The sequence below is a fragment of the Pseudorasbora parva genome, chromosome 9 (genome assembly GCF_024679245.1).
Source record: "Pseudorasbora parva isolate DD20220531a chromosome 9, ASM2467924v1, whole genome shotgun sequence".
Lineage (NCBI taxonomy): Eukaryota > Metazoa > Chordata > Actinopteri > Cypriniformes > Gobionidae > Pseudorasbora > Pseudorasbora parva.
In genome coordinates this window covers 40796645-40818640 of record NC_090180.1, presented here as the reverse complement: position 1 = coordinate 40818640, position 21996 = coordinate 40796645, and the positions used below count along the sequence as shown (strand labels likewise).

General features: G+C 39.2%; 1 protein-coding gene across 2 annotated transcripts in view; it reads right to left on the bottom strand.

Annotated features, from left to right (window-relative positions):
- The window catches only part of gpc5c (glypican 5c), a 185368-nt gene that overhangs the window by 147903 nt on the left and 15469 nt on the right, over nucleotides 1–21996 (bottom strand). For both annotated transcript variants that reach the window (XM_067452659.1, XM_067452660.1), the window contains exon 2: nucleotides 13007–13168. In XM_067452659.1, coding sequence (XP_067308760.1) covers nucleotides 13007–13168 — 162 coding nt within the window. The remainder of the gene's footprint in view (nucleotides 1–13006; nucleotides 13169–21996) is intronic.

The window sequence follows — 21996 nt, the reverse complement described above, 5'->3', positions numbered from 1 at the left end:
ACTACTTGTTCATTACCATGGCAACTACTTGCATGTCCGCGATGAATGTGCTTCTCGTGTATGAAAAGTAGCTGCATTATACATTACGGACGGCAAAAACGCAAAAAGCTTGTCGTTAATTGTTATACTAGTTTGACATAGCATGTAAGAAAACAGAAAAGTTTTATGTAAGCTTTCACAATCCTCCCTCACCTTCGTGGACATTTATCTGAAGCCATCGCAGGCGTCAGAGAAAACCAATGCATGCAAAGCCTGAGGTAAAATGAAATATTTTGTTTTGCTGCAGATACACTTTTCAGAATAATATATTAATTTCAAGATTTAACATTAACATGACGCCGATTTAAACATAGCCTTTGTAAAATTAAGTACTTGTATCGGTACTCGGTATGGGCAAGTACCCAAATATAAGTACTTGTACTTGGTCTGAAAAAAGTGGTATCAGTGCATCCCTATCGCGAGTCGTGTGTTTGCGTAACAATCGCTCCAGCGTTCTTGCTCAGCTCCTTAAACACTCGGTCCAGTTCTGCTTCATACTACAGTTAACGTTAATAATCGCACTAGCGATCCACTAGCTGAGGTGAAGACCACATGTCCCAAGATTCTGCGCTCAAACTTGGCGTCATCAAACTATACCTTTGTTTTGTATAGGTGCCCTCTAGCGGACAGAAAAGTGACATATTGTAGCTTTAAATTGTAGAAATATTTCACAATATTTTTTTAAATACAGCGTTGCTGAGCATAGATTTTCTTTCAAAAAATCAAAAAGACTTGCTAAGAAAATCTCTGTGAAAAAAGTCCAGTCAGATTTTGAGTATAAATCTGACACTTGGAAAAAGAGAGAGAGAAAGATGGGAAGGTTAACGTAACACTATAATGAGAACTGATGATCCCTTAATTCCGAAATGAAAAATGTTTTCTCTTCCACTAGAACACTTTCTTCGAGTGCCAGCTGTTCCGACATCTCAAGCATGTTTTGTGATGATCTGCTGGCAGCTTTTTCTCCTGTGAAAGGGTCAACGTGCTGTTGGAAAGACTGAACAACAGGAAATCAAATCGCCATCTCCTCTCTGCCTCTCTCTCCCAGTATTAGGACAACCTAATGATGTTGGAAAGAGAAAAGGAGAGAGGGTGGAGGGTTTGAGCCATGATTGGGTTTGGATCGTGTGTTTGGTTGTCCGATTTATTCGGAGGTAATGAAGTGAATATATGAGACATGAAGCAGCTAGACGCCAACCTAAAAGCTGTGGAAGTGGCCACAATGACACTCTGGAGATGATACCACTCCCTTTCTCCTTAGACGCCCCCTGGCCTACACACTACTTGTACTCCTATTTCCTGTTTTTTTTTTCCTTTCAAACATCCTTTCATTAGTGCCGTTTGTTAGGGTGAGCATCACTATTACTATTACTGCTCATGGTGGTCATAAAAAACTTCTTTCAAAAACATTTAAGAAATATTACCAACCCCAAACCTTGAAGTAAATTCAAATATGCATCCATATATTTTCAATTTCTTCTTTCCTTCTTTTTTTATTTCTTATAGAACTGGTACTGGTGAGAACTGGTGGCTGCACCACCCAGGAATAACTAAATTAACAGCTTTTACAAGCTATAAATCATCTACTTCCTAAAACTAGTTTGAGGTAGGTCCAAAAAAAAATTTCTTCCAAATATATAGCTTAACTCGCTTGTCTCACAATCTCTCTGACATTAGACATTTCCAGACAAATTGCACTTGATTTTTTCCCCACTGAAGTGCTATTTAGGAGAACGCAGACAGCTGGGTCGCTCTAAATATTTCTTTAACCTTTGTAAAACAACAAAAGCATTCATTCTGTTCTGTTTGCGAACAACAGGCTAGCATCATTCCCAGAACACCAGCGTCCATCTCACGACAGCTGGTCAGCAGGGGCCGGACAGGATGTTTAGAATCCATCCATTCCACTTTTACCTTGGGAATGATATAGCAGGTGCATTGCATGTGAGGCTGAAGCCACTAGATTTACTCAGAAGTACGGTATGAACATCACTTCCTGTCCCAAGCTCACTCACCGCTGACATCAGGCTTTGGGTTTGGGTCAGCCTCTCGGTTCAGGCCAAACTGCCGCTCTCACTCAATTCTTTTCTTTTTATTTTTCTCTTTAGGGGACACAAGTTATGGTCCAGGGCCAGCTAAGGAAGTAACATGGCAAGCTCAATTAGTCAATGAATAAATCTACCCTCCAAAAAGGCCAAATGATCTGTGGGAGGAGGACGTACTAGAGGAGGGGGATTCCTCTGAGACTTTAAGACTCATGCGATCACTGATGAAGACAAGGGAAAGATGAATAACAACAATGAAAAGAGAGAATAAACGCCAGACCGAACGAAAGACTGAAGGAGATTGAGTGAGAGAGAAGGGTTTCCCCAGAGCACAACTGGCACGACGCCACCAAGAAGGCGTCCACAATACTGTCACTCCTAAGCAGTAATGAGGTTTTTACTGGCACTTTCCATGAATACGGTGCGCTTTAGTGTCCTATGAAAGTTTTTAAAGCACCGGAGGCACAAATTCCATGCTTTAAACTGGAAACGCCATCAGAAATGTTCTATAAGTAAAAATAAAAAAAAAGGTTCGAAGTTGTGCTAGACAGCAAAACCTCTTTTCACACATGATTTGTTGGCTACTTCAGACTAACAGGTAAATGCTCATGGAAATTGCCACAAAATTTCACACACTTCGGTTTTCATTGAGCAGCATTCCAGAGCTGTGCTTAACGTAAACATCTGAGTTTCTCGTCTCGTCTCGTCTCTACTCTCCTCTATCTAAAATCTTTATCCAACATCCATCTGTTATTTTGCACCTCTTCAAACCTCTGAGGATATACTGACATAGAAACACTCGCTCGTGCACTTAAACAGCCATGGGGAGAAAGACAATTAGTCCCTGTCATTATGAACCCCAGTGAGGAGGAAAGGCATGACTACTGCTCCCAGGACTGCCTTCACTTCATCGTTTCCCTTTCTTTGGCTATGTTCAGAATGGCACTCTTCATACCATCAAACCCTAGCCTGACAAGCCAGACCCACATCAAGATGTTTGGTCTGGAAACTCACCATAGACAGGGCGCAATCCGAGGGGCGGGATAAACGGTTGTCTTTCAAACTCCCTCTGCACGCGATAGGATAGCGCTACAACCAACCAGAGCAACGAAGGTGAAACAGAGCTCGCTGATAGAATAAACATTTGCCGTATCCGGTCGGCTAAACTCCGAACACATCTTCCCTTTTTAAGAATGACGTCAGTGCCGTTCTTTGTTCTTTTCTCAGAGAAAAGCTTAACTCCAAGTCTTCCAGAATCGCGGTCAAAGCTGATTCGAAAGACCGCCGCCGTTCGCCAGTTTCTGTGTTCACTAGAAGCACGCAAACGCAACTCGGCCGTCGTCATTATGGCCCCGCCCGCAGACTCTATACATGATGTGATTGGGCCGTCCAGATTCTGAGGAATACAGCTCAGATGTGTATTAAGAGTTCCTAGACGACACTTGCGGGGCAAATTAAATTTGCTGCCGCTAGGGTGCGTCTAGATTTCTAGGCTAATCAAACCCCAGAATGACCTAACAAGTTTGGCAAAATGTGTGTAAAAGCAAAGTACACTGTGTGTATCCCACAATGCAGTGCACTAGACCGTACCTGTCATTTCTATCACATTTTGAAGCATGTGAATTTCTTCCATAGTATATATACATGGATCATGCATAACATTATGACCACCTTCCTAATATTGTGTTGGTCTTGCTGCCAAAACAGCTCTGACCTGTCGAGGCATGGACTCCAGACCCCTGAAGGTGTACTATGGTATCTGGCACCAAGATGTTAGCAGCAGATCATTTAAGTCCAGTAAGTTGTGAGGTAGGGCCTCCATGGATCGTACTTGTTTGTTCAGCACATCCCAGAGATGCTCGATTGGATTGAGATCTGGGGAATTTTCAGGCCAAGTCAAAACCTCAAACTTGTTGTTGTGCTCCTCAAACTATTCCGGAACCATTTTTGTATTATCTTGCTGCAAAGAGGCCACAGCCACCAGGGAATACTGTTTCCATGAAAGGGTGTCCATGGACTGCAACAATGCTTCGGCAGGTGATACATGTCAAGGTAACATCAACGTAGATGGCAGGACCCAAGGTTTCCTAGCAGAACATTGCCCAAAGCATCACACTGCCTCTGCTGGCTTGTCTTCTTCCCACAGTGCATCCTGGTGCCATGTGTTCCCGAGGTAAGCGTGCACGTACATCCAGCCATCCACGTGATGTAAAAGAAAATGTGATTCATCAGACCAGGCCACCTTCTTCCCTTGCTCCATGGTCCGGTTCGGATGCTCATGTGCCCACTATTGGTGCTTTCGGCGGTGGACAGGGGTCAGCATGGACACCCTGACTGGTCTGCAGCTATGCAGCCCCATACGCAACAAACTACGATATGTATTCTGACACCTTTCTATCAGAACCAGCATTAACTTCTTGAGAAATTTGAGCTACAGTAGCTCATCTGTTTGATCGAACCACACGGGCCAGCCTTTGCTCCTCACGCCTTGGCCGCCCATGACCGTCTTATCCTTAAAAACTTAGATAAGTATCAGTGTTAATTTAGTTATTTTTTATTATTATTATAGATTTATTACGATTTTGAATTAGCTCATATGTTTATATTTTGTATTTACGTTAATCTTTATTTAATTTTTTGTCATTTTGTTAATTTTTATGTTGCTATAAGTTTATTTGTTTTATTTACATTTTAGTAGTTTAATTTAAATATATTTTTAACTTAATTTACTTAACTAATTTATAAATTTTAGCTTTATTTCAAATAAAAAAATGTTTTAAATAGTTTTATTTAACCATAATAATAAGTATTTAATGCAATGGAATTTTAAAAATAATTATTACCACCTGGTTAAGTAAAACTATATCATGATATATGCATGTTATGTGCAGTGATGCCAGTAACGCGTTACATAGTAACGCGTTACTCTAATCTGACTACTTTTTTCCAGTAACGAGTAATCTAACGCGTTACTATTTCCAAACCAGTAATCAGATTAAAGTTACTTATCCAAGTCACTGTGAGTTACTATTTTAGTCATTTTCCTTAGTAAAAACCGACAGCTTATCAAAATTCTCAGCCCGAGTCCGGCTGGAGCCGTTTTTTATTTATTTTATTTTTTTACATTGTTGCAGCCATTAACATAATTCAGTTTTGTTTTTAATGTCAAAGTAGTTATTTTTCGTTTCGTTTCTTTATAAACCTAATTAAGAAAAATGTTCAGAGCAATTTTTTGTTTGTTAAATTAAAGTTTATATAGGCAAGGCAATTCAAGAGTTGGTTTGAGAGACTAGGCTATTAAACATGCGGTTAACTCACTGGGTCGTCACATAAAAAAATTAAAACTTTAATTTAACAAACACCTTTTGTTAAACCTTAATAAAGGTTGTGACCTTAATAAAGAAACGAAACGAAATATAACTACTTTGACATCAAAAACAAAGTAGGCTAGTTATTATACCACCACAAATAAATTTTTGACGAGCTGAGGCAGGCTGATAGATTAGCCTACTGCTCACAACGGCGCTCAAAAAAACGAAACGGGCTACACAATCTAAGAAAAAAAAAAAAAAATAGAAAGTACATGCAGGTTGTCTTATAGCCTACCTTACACTTCAGCAAAATTAATATGAATCCGATCTTCAATTCCCGCGGTATATGCTCATTTAACGGAGTTCACATCAAAGCAAAAGATTCCAGCATTTTATTCAGCAGCTCATTTCAAATTCAAAGATCGCAATATGAGAGAGAGAGCGACCTAAGCACTGGTAAGATCATTAGTCTCATTAATTTATATTGAAGATGATTGTGTTTTGTGTGACTTATTTTAAAGTTTCATTTACGGCCATATGCGTTGGCTTGCTTTACTCATTTGCAGCGATGTTGCAGTAGCACCGTCATATCTATCTGACTACAACAAAACAAGCTCTCACACATTTATTTTTTAATTATTTGCCAGGAGTAAAATTTACACATGTGGTTTAAACAACCAGATATATTTACATTTGTCCGGTTTAGTTTGAAATGCTTTCATGCACCTTCTGAATTGGTTTGTTTGAGTGATCGGAATTAAATACATCTCGAAAGACTCTCGGAAGGCATTAGGCCTACTCCTGGTCATTTCGCAATCAGATAGATACCTGGTCAGAGAAAATGAATGAAGGAACCAGTTGTAAAAAGGCCATAACTCTAGCAGCTGCACTGAAGAGACGGACTCTTTAACCCTGCGCGAGCCATATCTTGACAGTGGCGCACGCTATCATGGTCTCATGTTGTTTCCACCAGCACATCTCATTGTTCATTTTAATTATTAAAATAAATATAAAACGAAGGAGAAGCCTAAAAAAAAGGGGCGTAAAAAAGTCGGGGCCGTCAGGCTCAGGCATAAATGCAATAAAGTGTGTTGCCAAAAACGGTTGTCATTTATATTTTTAGGCGGCAGGGGTGTTGTCGGCAACTGCTGAATTTAACTTATAAAGTAACTTGTAATCTAACTTAGTTACTTTTAAAATCAAGTAATCTGTAAAGTAACTAAGTTACTTTTTAAAGGAGTAATCAGTAATCAGTAATCAGATTACTTTTTCAAAGTAACTGTGGCAACACTGGTTATGTGTGTGTGTGTGTGTGTGCGTGCGTGCGTGCGTGCGTGCGTGAGTGCGTGCGTGCTGGTAATCCCTATGGGGACAAAATGTCCCCATAAAGATGGCAATATCCGAAATCCTTGTCCCTGTGGGGACATTTCTTGGTCCCCGTGAGGAAAACATCTTATAAATCATACAGAAGGATTTTTTTTTTGAGAAAGTAAAAATGCAGAATGTTTCCTGTGATGGGTAGGTTTAGGGGCAGGGGCAGTGTAGGGGGATAGAAAATATGATTTGTACAGTATAAAATCCATTACGCCTATGGAAAGTCCCCATAAAACATGGAAACACTACATGTTTGTGTGTGCGTGCGTGCGTGCGTGCGTGCGTGCGTGCGTGCGTGCGTGCGTGCGTGCGTGCGTTACCATAATACAAAAATAGAAAATTTTTGTTTTTCTAAAATATCGTTTTAGAAAAAGGACACGGGCCGAGTGGAATAACAAACTTGTAGCCAATCAGCAGGTAAGGGGCATGTCTACTAATGATGGTGAGAAGAGCGCTTGCTCTCTCTGTGCACGTCATTATTCAAAACACACGAGTCACACATGACGGACATTAGCTGAGAACCAGCCTAATATATGCTGCTTGACTATGCTCGTGTGTCGTTCACTTGTTAGTCCATTTGCGATCGTATTGTGGCTCACTTCAGCGATGATAAAGACCCGTTCATTTCCACACCGTATGGAGCATCTAAATCTCATCACTGTGTGCTTCAAGCGTCAGCTCACACAATGTCTCCGACAAGTAAGATACTATACTCATATTATATGTTTGCTTACTCTTTTCATGATCTATATAACCCTTATCCAGTCTTAATTAAAACAAGATTTGGGTCATACCTAATCCAAGATCATGCCATGTTTAATATGACAAGTTAATTCAAGGTTATAAAGGACATTTAAAAATCCGATTCAGATGACAAAATGTGGGAAATTTAAATACAAATGTTAAAACTGTACAACTTATATAACCACATATTTTTCTATTCCAAACATGGCCTCTGAATCCAAATGAGCTCCGCAAAGGAATAAAACAAAGATAGGATAATTTAATAAACATTCCAAACAAAGGCTTTGTCTTTTAAACTGTTTTTTCTCACAGACAGTGACTCAACATACCAGTGTCAAATCAATTTTGTGATTCCTTTCTTAGTCAGAGATGGTCAGAGCACAAACTATTCTTAATAACTCCTTAAATCCTTTATTACTACAAACATACCCACTGTCACAATAATTAGAATCAACTGTCTACCAAACTTCCTGAGATGAGACCCAACACAAATAAGGAGACAGATTCACCCCCCACCCACCGACCCACACACACAAACACACACACCCACACAGAGAGAGAGAGAGAGAGAGAGAGAGAGAGAGAGAGAGAGAGAGAGAGAGAGAGAGAGAGAGAGAGAGAGAGAGAGAGAGAGAGAGAGAGAGAGAGAGAGAGAGAGAGCGAGAGACCTACACAAATGCACATGCCTTCTAACTATACTCTTACATTAATGATGTAAAACCTCAAATCATCATTCTAAGTAAGTTTTACATTAAGTCTGTATCAGATATGCCACAGGGTAATTATTAATCCAGGATGGAGACAGCAAAATAGACATGTCTCTCACAGTCTCGTCTACTGTTTACAAAAAAATTACAAATATGTGGGACAATTTTTTTTAAAGGGATGGTTCACCCAAAAATGAGAAATCATATCATTATTTACTCCCCCTCACAAATTTGTATGATTTTTTCTTTTGAATATGATTTGTTTTCTGCAGAATCACCAACGTTGACTATTGGTCACCAAAAAATGAAAAACTCTGTCATCCTTTACTGACCATCAAGTTGTTCCAAACCTGCATGAATTTCTCTCTACTGCTGAACACACAAAAAACGCCCCATCAGCCAGACAGAGTGGCATGTAAAAGAGCCTGTTGCCTGACTGGATTTAATAAGGGGAAACTGCAAAAACGCTACAATTATCAGTTTAACTAAAGGTTGGACTCGAAATAAGTCTTGCTTATAGCTTACCAAATAACCAGTGATTCATGGATATTGACAGGAATAGTGTTTCCTGACATATATGTGCCTGATTTCGACGGCAGAAAAATACATAAAGCATATTTGCCTTTGAACACTTTATATAGGTATAGGTCTAAATCTGGATAATCTCTTATAACAATGTTTTATATATATAAACACATTTTTACATTTTTTTAAGCTCTTTTCTGTAGCTTACAACAGTAAAATTCTACCTGAGATTTCGTCAATCCCAAAGTTCTTTCAAGGTTTAGATGTGTTTTTTTCTGGCATTTACACTGAAAAATAATGCTGCCACTCCGTCTTTTTGCCACTCAGTGGTTGTAACCGTAGTCACTCCAGCTGATGATGACGTCACAATCCATACAGGATTGGAACAACTTGAAGCCGAGTAAATGCAGAATGTTTTTTCTTTTTTGGGTGAACTATCCCTTTAACTGAATACAAGCAAACACAGAGACATTTTGAGACAGGAATAGAGTTTATAGAAGTTATAGAAGTCACGTACTCACCCTTGTGTTAAAGTCATAGAGCTTTGAAACAACATGAGGGAGCGTAAAAGATGACTCAGAATATACATTTTTGGGTGAACTATCCCTTTAAGGTGAGCATCTTAGGATACAGTGTTTTCAGCAGAGGTTTTCAGTAAATGCTGCAAACTCCATCTCTGCATGAGCTGAGAATTTAATATGCATTTGGGAAGGCAAAGTTTCCCATTTGCATAATTTCCAACATTTTTTGTGGACAGAAAACAAATTGAATATAGAATATATCTAGATTTCTAATGAGAAGCATTTGTAAACCTGTTGTCACAAAACCATAAAGGTCTTCCTGCAGTTTTCTGCCAAAATAAAAGCTTGAGAGTTTAACTCTTGAAAGTGAGAAAATGTATGTTTATGCAATAATTCTGTTGCATGTGTGGCACAGTCAATCTTCCTTTCCCTGACCCATGCAGAAACTAAAGATAAATGGTTAAGCACACACACACACAGACACACACACACACACACACACAAGCAGCCGTAAAAGGCAATCAGCTCCATTGTTTGAACATTCCTGATTACTGCATGTGACCTGTCGACGGCGAAACATTCTGCGCATATCTCCGCATTCGAGACACAAACCTTACAAACGCTTCGCTGGAATGCAGTGAACAATCTGCGCTGTCTCGCGGATGCATCACCACAAGAAAACGGGCTAGGAAAGACAAAGGGATGATTGAAGAGCATAACCGAAAACTATGTATGTGGTTTGCACCCTTCTTGTGCGATTGAGAATGTGTAAGAGTGTGTCCATTTCTGTGGAGTTACTGTGGCCGCAGATCGTGTTAAAATGAGCGTATCGTGAGTGCAGGACTGAAATAGTGTATGTGAGAGCTCATTCATTCACACCAAGGCTTGATACTCATGAATGAACTGACAGAAGACCTTAATAACAACCAGTCCTCTCTGCCAAAGCACACACAAGGGTGCATACGACTGAGATTCTTTAAAGCCCCACTGCCGATTATGGTTTGGCCACTGGGTTCAACACTCGTGAGAGTGTGGGCAAGCACTATGATTTCCCCTTCTAAGGAATTAATGCAGTAAAATCCAACCAAACCTCACATAACTAGACTTCATAGAACATAATCTAACATAATTAAGACTGTAAATGCTTCTGAATGTTTGCAGCTAGTTCATATTTTCCTAAAAGACGCATCTGGGGCTTTAATCAAGACGATGAGAAGAGGCTTCCTGTTCACATACAATCAGCGCCAAAGATTAAACTCTAAAGTTCCCTTTACCTATCACAGGATGCCAAACCACATGAACAAAAAACCACTATGCCATTTCTATCAATTAAACAAGTCAAACTATAGGCAACAAAGGCAAGTACACAGGAAAAGCCAACCCATACATTTGCCATCCATCCCAATCTAGACTCATTGGAAAAACAAACCTGTGACAGGATTGCTGTAAAATATTGCATAGTTTCTTGCACATTTTGTGACAATTTCAAAGCAAAATGTCCAGCAAGTGGCGCTTAAAGTGCATTCAGTTTTATCCGAAACAGATGAACATGAATGTAACAAGGTTTTATTGGTTGTTTTACATAGAAAGCTCAGAAATTAAATGTTTGATAAGTGGTGCTAAAAGGTTAATGCTCTATTGCATTTGAAAATTGCACCCTAAACCTAACCTATAGCGTTAACAAAAGCAAACACGAGATATAAATACATATACTGAAGCGGCAGTGCAATTTTAGCTTGCTTTAGCAAGTTTCAATGAACTCGTACCCATGTGCTCCACAACTACATGTGCAATGCTGTACAATCTGAGTTATCGAGCAAGTTTGCTATATCAGAAAAGCCATATAAATGGAGCTGGTTTTGTGTTGCTCGTGTCAAAATGTATTAGTTTCCAAATTATGCACTATATGTTAAAGTTCCCCTGTAGTCACTAATTTTATCCCTTAAAGGAACTGTATGTAAATATGCTTTTCAATTAACCATAAAATGGCCCTGATATGTCACTAGACATTAATAAATCATGTCAATTTCAAATATTTATATCACTGACAGCAGTAGTCCGGTCAGGATATTGTCATTTAAAAGTTGTTGCTGCAGCCCTCAACTGATGTTGTTGTTGTCATGTTGTGTTTTGGCCTGAAGCTCCGCCCTCCACCTATCTACCAATCACAAAGTCAGTAGTGTTTCGGCATCCGGGTTGCCAGATCTGCTCTAGTTACCACAGCTGCAGATCTACAAAGGTTCCTGCTGATCCTGCAGCCTATCTGGCAACCTCGAGTCAGGGGGAGAGGGAGAGGGGATACACCGCTCTACAGTCATTTGAAAGTGATTGCAGTAACAGTTTTGGCCAATATCTTACATACACTTCCTTTAAAACTAATCTTTGAGCACCAAAATAAATATGTTAAAAATATTTTCCAAAAAATTATTCATGCCTTAAAATAGCTTGACTGTAACGCTACACCTTTGCTTCATTTAGTACAGAGCCATAGAGAAAGAGAGTCGAGACAACAGAAGTTCACAACGCTTGATAGTCACGTGATTCATGTAGACCTCGAATAGTTCCAAGAAGTGCTTTGGCAAGCAATTCAAATTGTTAGTCACAGTGACAGAACTGCGATTTTTGGTAATTAATAGTCAATAAATGCATTGATTTTCAATCATTTTATTACACATCGACATGTTATATTTAACTAATATCTAACTTTCCATACCTTGCAAGTAGAATAATTTTCTCTAATTTCATAACGATGGATGAAACGGAATTGAGATTTGCTGATAATTTAAAATCTTACTAATTAAGCATCTTACCTTTTAAAAGTGCATCACAAACGGTCTGTTCTGCTGTAACGCTATGGCGCGGCTGCTACTTCCGGGAACTATTGAGAGTCTCCACGAGCCGCCATTGCTGTAAAAAAAACGTTCCATTGGAGTCTATGGAGTTGTCGCAACTCTCTCTCTCTATGGCTCTGATTTAGTATAGGCGCACCCATAAATATCCAAATGAGCCCTGTTTCCACTCAACTTTACTTAAGTTCTTGTAGAAAATGCTGCACAATGGTTTCACTTTTTACAACGTCGGATACATAACAGTAATTAATATGATTAGCTTTTAGCTTGACTACATGATCAAATAGCTAATAATGTGTTGTTAATGTTACACATGTTCTCATTCCTATGATTTTTCATATCAACAGAAAAATAAACCGGAATAGCCTGGCTTGTTTTGAGACTCCCCTGCTTTACAGCATAGTTAATGACATCACACTGACGGGATACAAGGTAGTTTTGTGGCCTTATTACATATGTATTTGTAAGAGTTTCCCTTTCAGATGCTTAATTTATGGGAGAACAGTATTTAAATGAATCATGCGATTGTTCATTTACTGGTATTTGCAACATTGTTAACAAATGCCAAATACCATTTTTCCTATATCTTTATTAGTCAATAATATACCCCTGTAATTATAATAATTTGCATTAAAAGTCTTACCGCCGCACTGGTGTTAATTTCAGCTGGAAACTACAGTGAATTGTATGTATAGGTACATTTTGTAGCTATACTGTAAAATGTACCTACACATACAATATATAGAGGCAGTTATTGCTCTATCCATACTAATTCTTCCACTGATCCATCTATCCATTCTTGTATCCATCTACAGTATTTATCCACCCATTTTACTTATCTATATCATCCGTTCATCCCTCTACCATCCATCCATGCATGCATCCATATACCCTGGAAGGCGGCGGCATGTTCAGAAATGAGATATTTCAGCTCAAAGCTGTATGATCTGATGTTCTGGGTGGTGTCTCTCAGGACTGCCGCTCTGTAGCTCTCTTCCATTCTTCGTGTACAACATGATGGCCCAGTGTGCTTGCACACCGACAGGTCCACATCTACAATAAAAGAGAGAGAAAAAAATACCAGCACTTGTTAGACAGAAGTTGTACAAATAACATTAGTGACACTACATAAATAATTAATAAACTGCGTTGCACCCATATGCCCATTCACATGCTTTAAGGCAACTACATGCACACCAGTTGTGGCACTGAGTGTTACCGAGGCTTTGCCTAGTGCATTGGAGAGATCTGGAGGGCGAAAAGATAGTATAATGAAACCTGAACCTTAGAAAGCTTGTGCACTCTCTTCATGGTTGCAACTTAATTACTCAGGATGCACCACGTGCTTTGGGTCCCAGAAGGGTTAAGATAGTTAAAGAAGCATTGAACCCCATGCCCCCACCAGCCTAGGCCTCGTGGGGGCATGTGAACTTTGTATGGCCGATATCTGTACACTCAAAATATCTTGTATTTGCAATAGTCTCTGTAAAATAAACTAATTAAAACAAAAACTTCTACATAACTTCATGCTGTAAAGCTGTAGTTTAACACACATTAAATAATGGATTCTGTATTTTCCTTTGCTAATATTGCTAAATGGCAGGTTCCAAGCAAACTTTCCAAAATGGAAAACTCACTCAATAGACACATTATGGTGCATTCCGAAAAATATTCCAATTCATTGTCACTCATCCTTCACATTATGAAATGACAGTAAATGTTTGCTTACTATTTCCATAGTTAACTAAATGACCACTTGAACCACTGCCGCTTTCATTTATGATGCTGTATGGGAAAATGTTTTCAAACTCATTTTCACTCTGTAAAAACATCCCTCAGTGTAACACCGTGTTTGAGAACACAATCCTCCTCCTCAACCTGGGCTCATCAGAAAAGTGTGCCTCAAATACATTTTAATAAAACTCCAAAACCAAACCTATAGAATTTATAGCATTTTCAGCTGAAATAAAACACCAACAACTTTTATTCCTTTTCACAAAACTTATTTTCACACAGTTCCTTGCACAATGTATGAGCTCAAAAACCTTTGCTGCATCATTTTTAAACTAATACATTTTGAAGAGCCCTAAAACTATTAGCTTTGTTTAAACAAAAGAGAGAGAAATGCACAGCAATGGAAAAACTGAGATATAAAGAGAGTCTGTTCATGATGACTGATGTTAGGCCTGCAAGGATGGTTCATTCCACTTCCATGCTGTACAGACATCCACTATGCACTTTAGAGACTTCAGGTCACTACTGTGTCTCTTAGGACATTATTGAAGAACTATCAGAGATTGATTTTCACTAGCTGTGTGGGCAGACAGACCATCAAATACAAATAAAAACATCAAGCACCTGCTGCTTAGGATGGTGTGAATAACAGTGGTCTGGTTTTAAAGACACATGCATACAGGTACATGTGATAGGATCATAAAATCCACTGCTGACAAGATATGCCTTATAGAGATGATGGAAACAGCACATATTGACCATTAAAAAAAAATAGTAACGGCAGGATTACTAATTGAAATTTTGATAGGTGGATTAAAATATTTGTTAACAGCATAATAATACACATATGGTTAAAAAAAAATCAGAAAGTGGACATACACATTATTGCCAAAAGTTTTGGGGATGCATGCCATTAGATGCACATGAACTTTAATGACATCCCATTCTTAATCCGTAGAGCAGGGCTATTCAAATCTTACCCTGGAGGGCCAATGCGGTGCAGAGTTTAGCTCCAACCCTAATCAAACACACCTGAACATGCTAATCAATGTTTTCAGGATCATTAGAAAATCACAGGTTGGGTGTGTTTGATCAGGGTTGGAGCGAAACTCAGCACAGCAATGGCCCTCCAGGGTAAGATTTGAATAGCCCTGCCGTAGAGTTTAATTTGGAGTTGGTCCACCCTTTGAAGCTATAACAGCTTCAACACTTCTGGAAAGGCTTTCCACAAGGCTTAGAAGTCTGTTTATGGACATTTTTTGACCATTCTTCTAGAAGCGCATTTGTGAGGTCAGGCACTAATGTTGGACAAGAAGACCTGGCTCACAATCTCCGCTCTAATTCATCCCAAAGGTGTTCTATAAGGATTTATCAGGACCTATTTTTGGACCCTGCTTTGTACACTGGTGTGCAGTCCAGTTGGAACAGGAAGGGGCCATCCTCAAACATATCTTGGTATGCTGAAGCATTAAGAGTTCCTTTCATTAGAACTAAGGGGACAAGCCCAACCCCTGTAAAAAAAAAAAAAAAAAAAATTCCTCCACACCATAATCCCCCCTCCACCAAACTTAAAATTTAGCACAATACAGTCAGGCAAGTACCATTCCCTGGTAACCGCGAAACCCAGACTCGTCCATCAGATTGCCAGACAGAGAAGCCTGATTCGTCACTCCAGAGAACATGTCTCTACTGCTCTAGAGTCCAGTGGCGGCGTGCTTTACACCGCTGCATCTGACGCTTTGCATTGCACTTGGGGATGTAAGGCTTGGATGCAGCTGCTTGGCCATGGAAACCCATTCCATGAAGCTCTCTAGCCACTGTTCTTGGGCTAATCTTAAGGCCACATAGAGTTTGGAGGTTTGTAGCTACTGACTCAGTAGAAAGTTGACGACTTCTGTGCACTCTGCGTCTCAGGATATGCTGACCCCTCTCTGTGATTTACATGGCCTAATGGCTGAATTGCTGATGTTCCCAATTCCTTCCACTATGTTATAATACCACTAAAAGTTGACTGTGGAATATTTAGTAGCAAAGAAATTTCAAGATTGGACTTATTGCACAGGTGGCAACCTTTTACAGTAACACACTTGAATTTACTGACCTCCTGAAAGTGACCCATTCTTTCACAAATGTTTGTAAATACGTCTGCATGCTTAGGGGCTTGATTTTATACACTTGTTTCACACTTGTGGCCATGGAAATAATTGGAACACCTGAATTCAATTATTTAGAAGGGTGTCCCAATACTTTTGGCAATAAAGTGTACTAGAAAAAGGAAGAAGAAATAAAGCAAATGTAAAATAAGCATTCTTCATGAAGCAAGAGAGAGAAAGAGAGAGAGATTAAAGAGCTTCAAGGATCCATTAACTCAGCAGGAATCGGCTAATGATACAGGAGTTGGCAAAGAAAGAATTAACTAAGAGGCCCTTGAATAACAAACATGCATGAAATAAAAATAATTGTTCTAATAAAAAACTATTTTATTATAAATAATTTTTTTTTTTAAATGAAAAAGTTCATTTGAAAGTAGAAGGTTCATAACATGCTTAAATTATCTAAAGATGTGGAAAACACACGGATAAAAACTGGGGTTTGATGGCTGCAAATAAATTAAAGGAAGTCCATGAAGTCTGTCTTGACTGGTTTGAGTACCATTTTGCAAAGCAAAAAAATTTAATAATAAAATAATTTTAAAAAAGTTGATGCAAAAGGTTTTTGAGGCAAGGCGATTCTTAATATACTTTTCATTCCTTTCCTCCACTTATGCAGTTATCATTCTCCTTAGTCGCATTTACTTATTTTCCAAAGTCATCGTGAATGTTATTGTCAATACAACAAAAAAATTGGGGCAAAAGTCACATAAGTTGACTTCATAAATTCATGTTGATTTCCTAAAAAAAAAATCTGAAAGTGAAGAAAATATAACTATCTTCAGGAAAGATAAAAATGTTGTTCTGGTTAAGAAGACTTACTGAAACCATCTCTGGCATCGGTCTTCAAGCCTTAATTAAGAGATGACAGAATGAATTCAACCCCTGGTGAGCAAATTAGGACCCCAGCAGGAGTCTGTGGTTCTGCCTGAGAGGACACTTCCTTATTCTGGGGTTCAAACTTAGCCAACCTGATCCCATAATCACCCTCAGGTGACAAAAACCATTTACTTGATTGTCCGGATTAAGTCTTTATTCTGTTCTTAATTGCAACATCACAATGACCAGCAATGACCGAAATTCCCACTACTGGTCGACCAGAACAACTTGTAGAAGTTGTAGAACACAAAGTCCTAAGTGAGGGATGAAAATGTTATGGTTTATTTAGGTTAAGACTTAAGCAATTTCCTGATGCTTGAAGTGCAGAAGAAACTTTATGGGAAAGGAAAGTCATTAAAGTAGATGGCAACCCAACTGATTTAACCCCTGGCTCCCCCCAAGGTTTTTCTCAGGAAGCTCTCACTGCTTTGAAGTGCTGGCGTACGCTGGAACCAGCAGGATATTTACCCACAACTGATGTGCTGTTTTTGGGAGGAACCATGTTGAAAGAAAACATCTCTCTAAAGACCAAGGCAGCACACCTGCATTTCTCAAAGCCACAGGCGTGCGGCTCCGGTGTTTGGCTTTGTGGAGAGCTGGCTGGCATTTGTGCCCACAGTAAGAGAGTGAAAAGCTGATGCAGAGGAAAAGCTGGCGAATTGGGCTGAAATCAGAAGGAGAGGCAGAAGTGTGGAACCTCAAAGTATTTTGCAGACACTTATAGAGGAGTCTAAGTTTAGTTTAAGTCAAATCTATGGTCAAGCCAGACAGGAGTGTCGAAAACAAAGCACAGTGCATTTGCACCACAAAGCATAGAGGTCAAACTGACCACTAGGGCCATGGGCACAAGTTTTCACACACACACACACAAAGCCCTCTACATGAAAACAGTTAATAACTTAGAGAAAACACCACCTCAAATATATACTGTTTCCTAAAATTCCTTTCTAAACCCTCTGGTGCTTTTTGGTCTAAACATTTAGTTTTTTTAGAGTAAAATATGTTTTGGAAAATATATATCTCGCATAAAAAAATGTAAAATATATACAGGTCCTTCTCAAAAAATTAGCATATTGTGATAAAGTTCATTATTGTCCATAATATAATGATAAAAATTAAACTTTCATATATTTTAGATTCATTGCACACCCACTGAAATATTTTAGGTCTTTTATTGTTTTAATACTGATGATTTTGGCATACAGCTCATGAAAACCCAAAATTCCAATCTCAAAAAATTGGCATTTTTCATCCGACCAATAAAAGAAAAGTGTTTTTACAAAAAAAAGTCAACCTTCAAATAATTATGTCCAGTTATGCACTAAATACTTGGTCGGGAATCCTTTTGCAGAAATGACTGCTTCAATGCGGCGTGGCATGGCGGCGATCAGCCTGTGGCACTGCTGAGGTGTTATGGAGGCCCAGGATGCTTCGATAGCGGCCTTAAGCTCATCCAGAGTGTTGGGCCTTGCGTCTCTCAACTTTCTCTTCACAATATCCCACAGATTCTCTATGGGGTTCAGGTCAGGAGAGTTGGCAGGCCAATTGAGCACAGTAATACCATGGTCAGTAAACCATTTACCAGTGGTTTTGGCACTGTGAGCAGGTGCCAGGGCGTGCTGAAAAACCAAATCTTCACCATAAAGCTTTTCAGCAGGTGGAAGCATGAAGTGCTCCAAAATCTCCTGATAGCTAGCTGCATTGACCCTGCCCTTGATAAAACACAGTGGACCAACACCAGCAGCTGACATGGCACCCCAGACCATCACTGACTGTGGGTACTTGACACTGGACTTCAGGCATTTTGGCATTTCCTTCTCCCCAGTCTTCCTCCAGACTCTGGCATCTTGATTTCCAAATGATATGCAAAATTTGAGCAACAGTCCAGTGCTGCTTCTCTGTAGCCCAGGTCAGGCGCTTCTGCCGCTGTTTCTGGTTCAAAAGTGGCTTGACCTGGGGAATGCGGCACCTGTAGCCCATTTCCTGCACACGCCTGTACACGGTGGCTCTGGATGTTTCTACTCCAGACTCAGTCCACTGCTTCCACAGGTCCCACAAGGTCTGGAATCAGTCCTTCTCCACAATCTTCCTCAGGGTCCGGTCACCTCTTCTAGTTGTGCAGCGTTTTTTGCCACACTTTTTCCTCCCCACAGACTTCCCACTGAGGTGCCTTGATACAGCACTCAGAAATTTCTTTCTGTGTCTTACCCTCTCGCTTGAGGGTGTCAATGATGGCCTTCTGGACAGCAGTCAGGTCGGCAGTCTTACCCATGATTGCGGTTTTGAGTAATGAACCAGGCTGGGAGTTTTTAAAAGCCTCAGGAATCTTTTGCAGGTGTTTAGAGTTCATTAGTTGATTCAGATGATTAGGTTAATAGCTCGTTTAGAGAACCTTTTCATGATATGCTAATTTTTTTAGATTGGAATTTTGGGTTTTCATGAGCTGTATGCCAAAATCATCAGTATTAAAACAATAAAAGACCTGAAATATTTCAGTTGGTGTGCAATGAATCTAAAATATATGAAAGTTTATTTTTTATAATTACATTATGGAAAATAATGAACTTCATCACAATATGCTAATTTTTTGAGAAGGACCTGTATTTTATACATTTTTTCATAATAATAGGCTAAACTTTTTTCAAAAACAGATCAAACTCTATGGCTCTAAATTTGCATTCAAGATTTAGAATTTTCATTTTCAGGTCTATGCTCAAAAAGCGATTAACAGGTAATAAATGGATCATAACTATTCCATAAATGTAATTTAGTACCAACAAATCTATAATACTGTATTACTACACCTATACAGTACATACAAAAAAAAGGTAAAGGCGTGTGAAGCAAGACTCAGGTATAAGGAGCAATTTGGGCTCCCCATTTAGTACTCTGCAATGCTGAATGTGAGAGAGGAATAAAAAAAATTGTCAAACTAAAATATACTACATTCATTTCAGTGGGAATTTTTTTGTTTGTTTGTTTTTTAATTTTTGACCACTATGTGAGCATAAGTATATACCTGGAGTTGTGTCAAAACAGCAGGAATATCCTTACCTGGCCTCAACAGTTTAAACATGGCAAATATATTCCCACCTTGACCCGGCCCTTAAAACATACCAGGAATTCTTGTATCAGACTCAAAAGGCTGAGAAACCACAGTCACATGGGTACTGATGTCTAAGAATGTCTTTAATATGTCTACTTTTAATATACTTTGAAGCAATAATTTTGACATTTCTATACTTTAAAATACATCTTGCCCAGCTAACATTTTCACTGAACCCCCACAAAAACCCACAGCTAAACTAAGATAACAAATCAGCACAATTTGCAATGTAGAACACATAACAGAAAACGTTTAAATTCATTTTAGTGTGCTAAACAAGATCAGTGCCTGAACAAGATCAATTCATGTAAAACTTTCAGAAGCAGTGCAGCATTGTGCTGAAATTTTCACAATGTCCCCAGCCCATCAAGTCATCCTCATTGTTGAGCCTTAAGTGCTCAAAGATGCAATGAATAGATCAGGGCTTGAATTTCAGTGTGGGATTGTGAGTATTGCGCATAACTTTAGTAATTCCCACAGGTCTCATGCTTGTTACGTGAGTGATTCTCTGTCTCTTTTTCTGTCTCTCAAATGCACTTAACATCATTGCATCTGTGCAGGCACACGTCAAGCAAGCTTCATGCAGTGATACCAGGCTCTGGCGTTTCCGGAGTCGGGGCAGTTGCCGGAATTATCACTTGAACAATCAGGCCAGTGTTGCATCATCACCAAAGTTTATCATTTGCACGTCTTTTTAAGACTTAGCCTACCAATGTAAACATTCACGCAAAACAGCTTGCAAGTAACAAAACTTTATTTTTTGCGGATTATAACAGTAATAAACGCATGTGTAACAGAATAATGAATCTTTCAAAGTGACAGCAGCCTTATGCATGTCTGTCATTAATGGTGATAAAAATAATAAAAACAACAAAATATGGTAAATAGACTACATTTATATAGCACTTTCAACAGACCCATGGCCACCAAAGCGCTTTACATATTGCCTCACATTCACCTATTCATACACCAATGACGTCAGCCACGCAAGGCGCCATCCAGCTCGTTGGGAGCAGCTGGGGTTAGGTGTCTGGATCATGAACACCACGACGACTGGTCAGGTGGACCCGGGGGTTGAACCACCAACCTACATGAACCACTGAGCCACTACCGCCCCGCAGATTGTACGAAATTAGGATTAATATTTAATTCTTACAGGGCTAAAAGACTATCTAGTGTTATTCTATTCAGTAATCTAGTATTTCTGTGCCCATAGTGTTAGACCTACCCAAAATCCTCTCTTTATTTTCATTTGTATCTTTATTCTTTTGTATTTATTTGTGCAACTAATTCATAGGTTGAATTCAAGCAACTCTTAAGCAACAAAATTACGCTATTGTAAAAACACAAATACATTGAGTGAGCATCAATATGCTCACATATTTGTAAGCAACCAGGTTCATGTTGAGTGGTAAGGCAATATAATTCGGGCTCTCCGCATGCGTACTCAGCAAAAATGAAAAAAAAAAAAAAAAAAAGCTAGGACCTCCAATCCAATTAAAGTCTGTGGTAGCATGTCAGACACATAAGAAGATCAGGGGGAGACTGCGATCAGTTCTTACCAAGACATAACTAGACAGATTGAACTGGTAAATGGGGGATATTCTGGAACAAACAACCCTACTGGGTACTGATTGAATTCCTGTATCTCAAACAGTACAGCCTGGTCAGGGCCGGCCCTGACCAATTTGCTGCCCTAGGCAAGATATAACTTGGTGCCCCTTGTATCAAGATTTTTATATATGTTGGTTGTGTTTTTATATTTAAAATAAATAAATAAATGCACACACACACACACACACACACACACACACACAGCCCCTAAACCTACCCATTCTGCATTTTTACTTTCTCAAAAAAAACTCATCCTGTATGATTTATAAGCCTTATGAAAAGTGGGGACCGCTGGCTGTTTCCCACAATGTAGGTAATCTCGCGTTTTACTATCCTTATGGGGACATCTGGTCCCCATAATGTAATATAAACAAGGACACACACACACACACGCACAC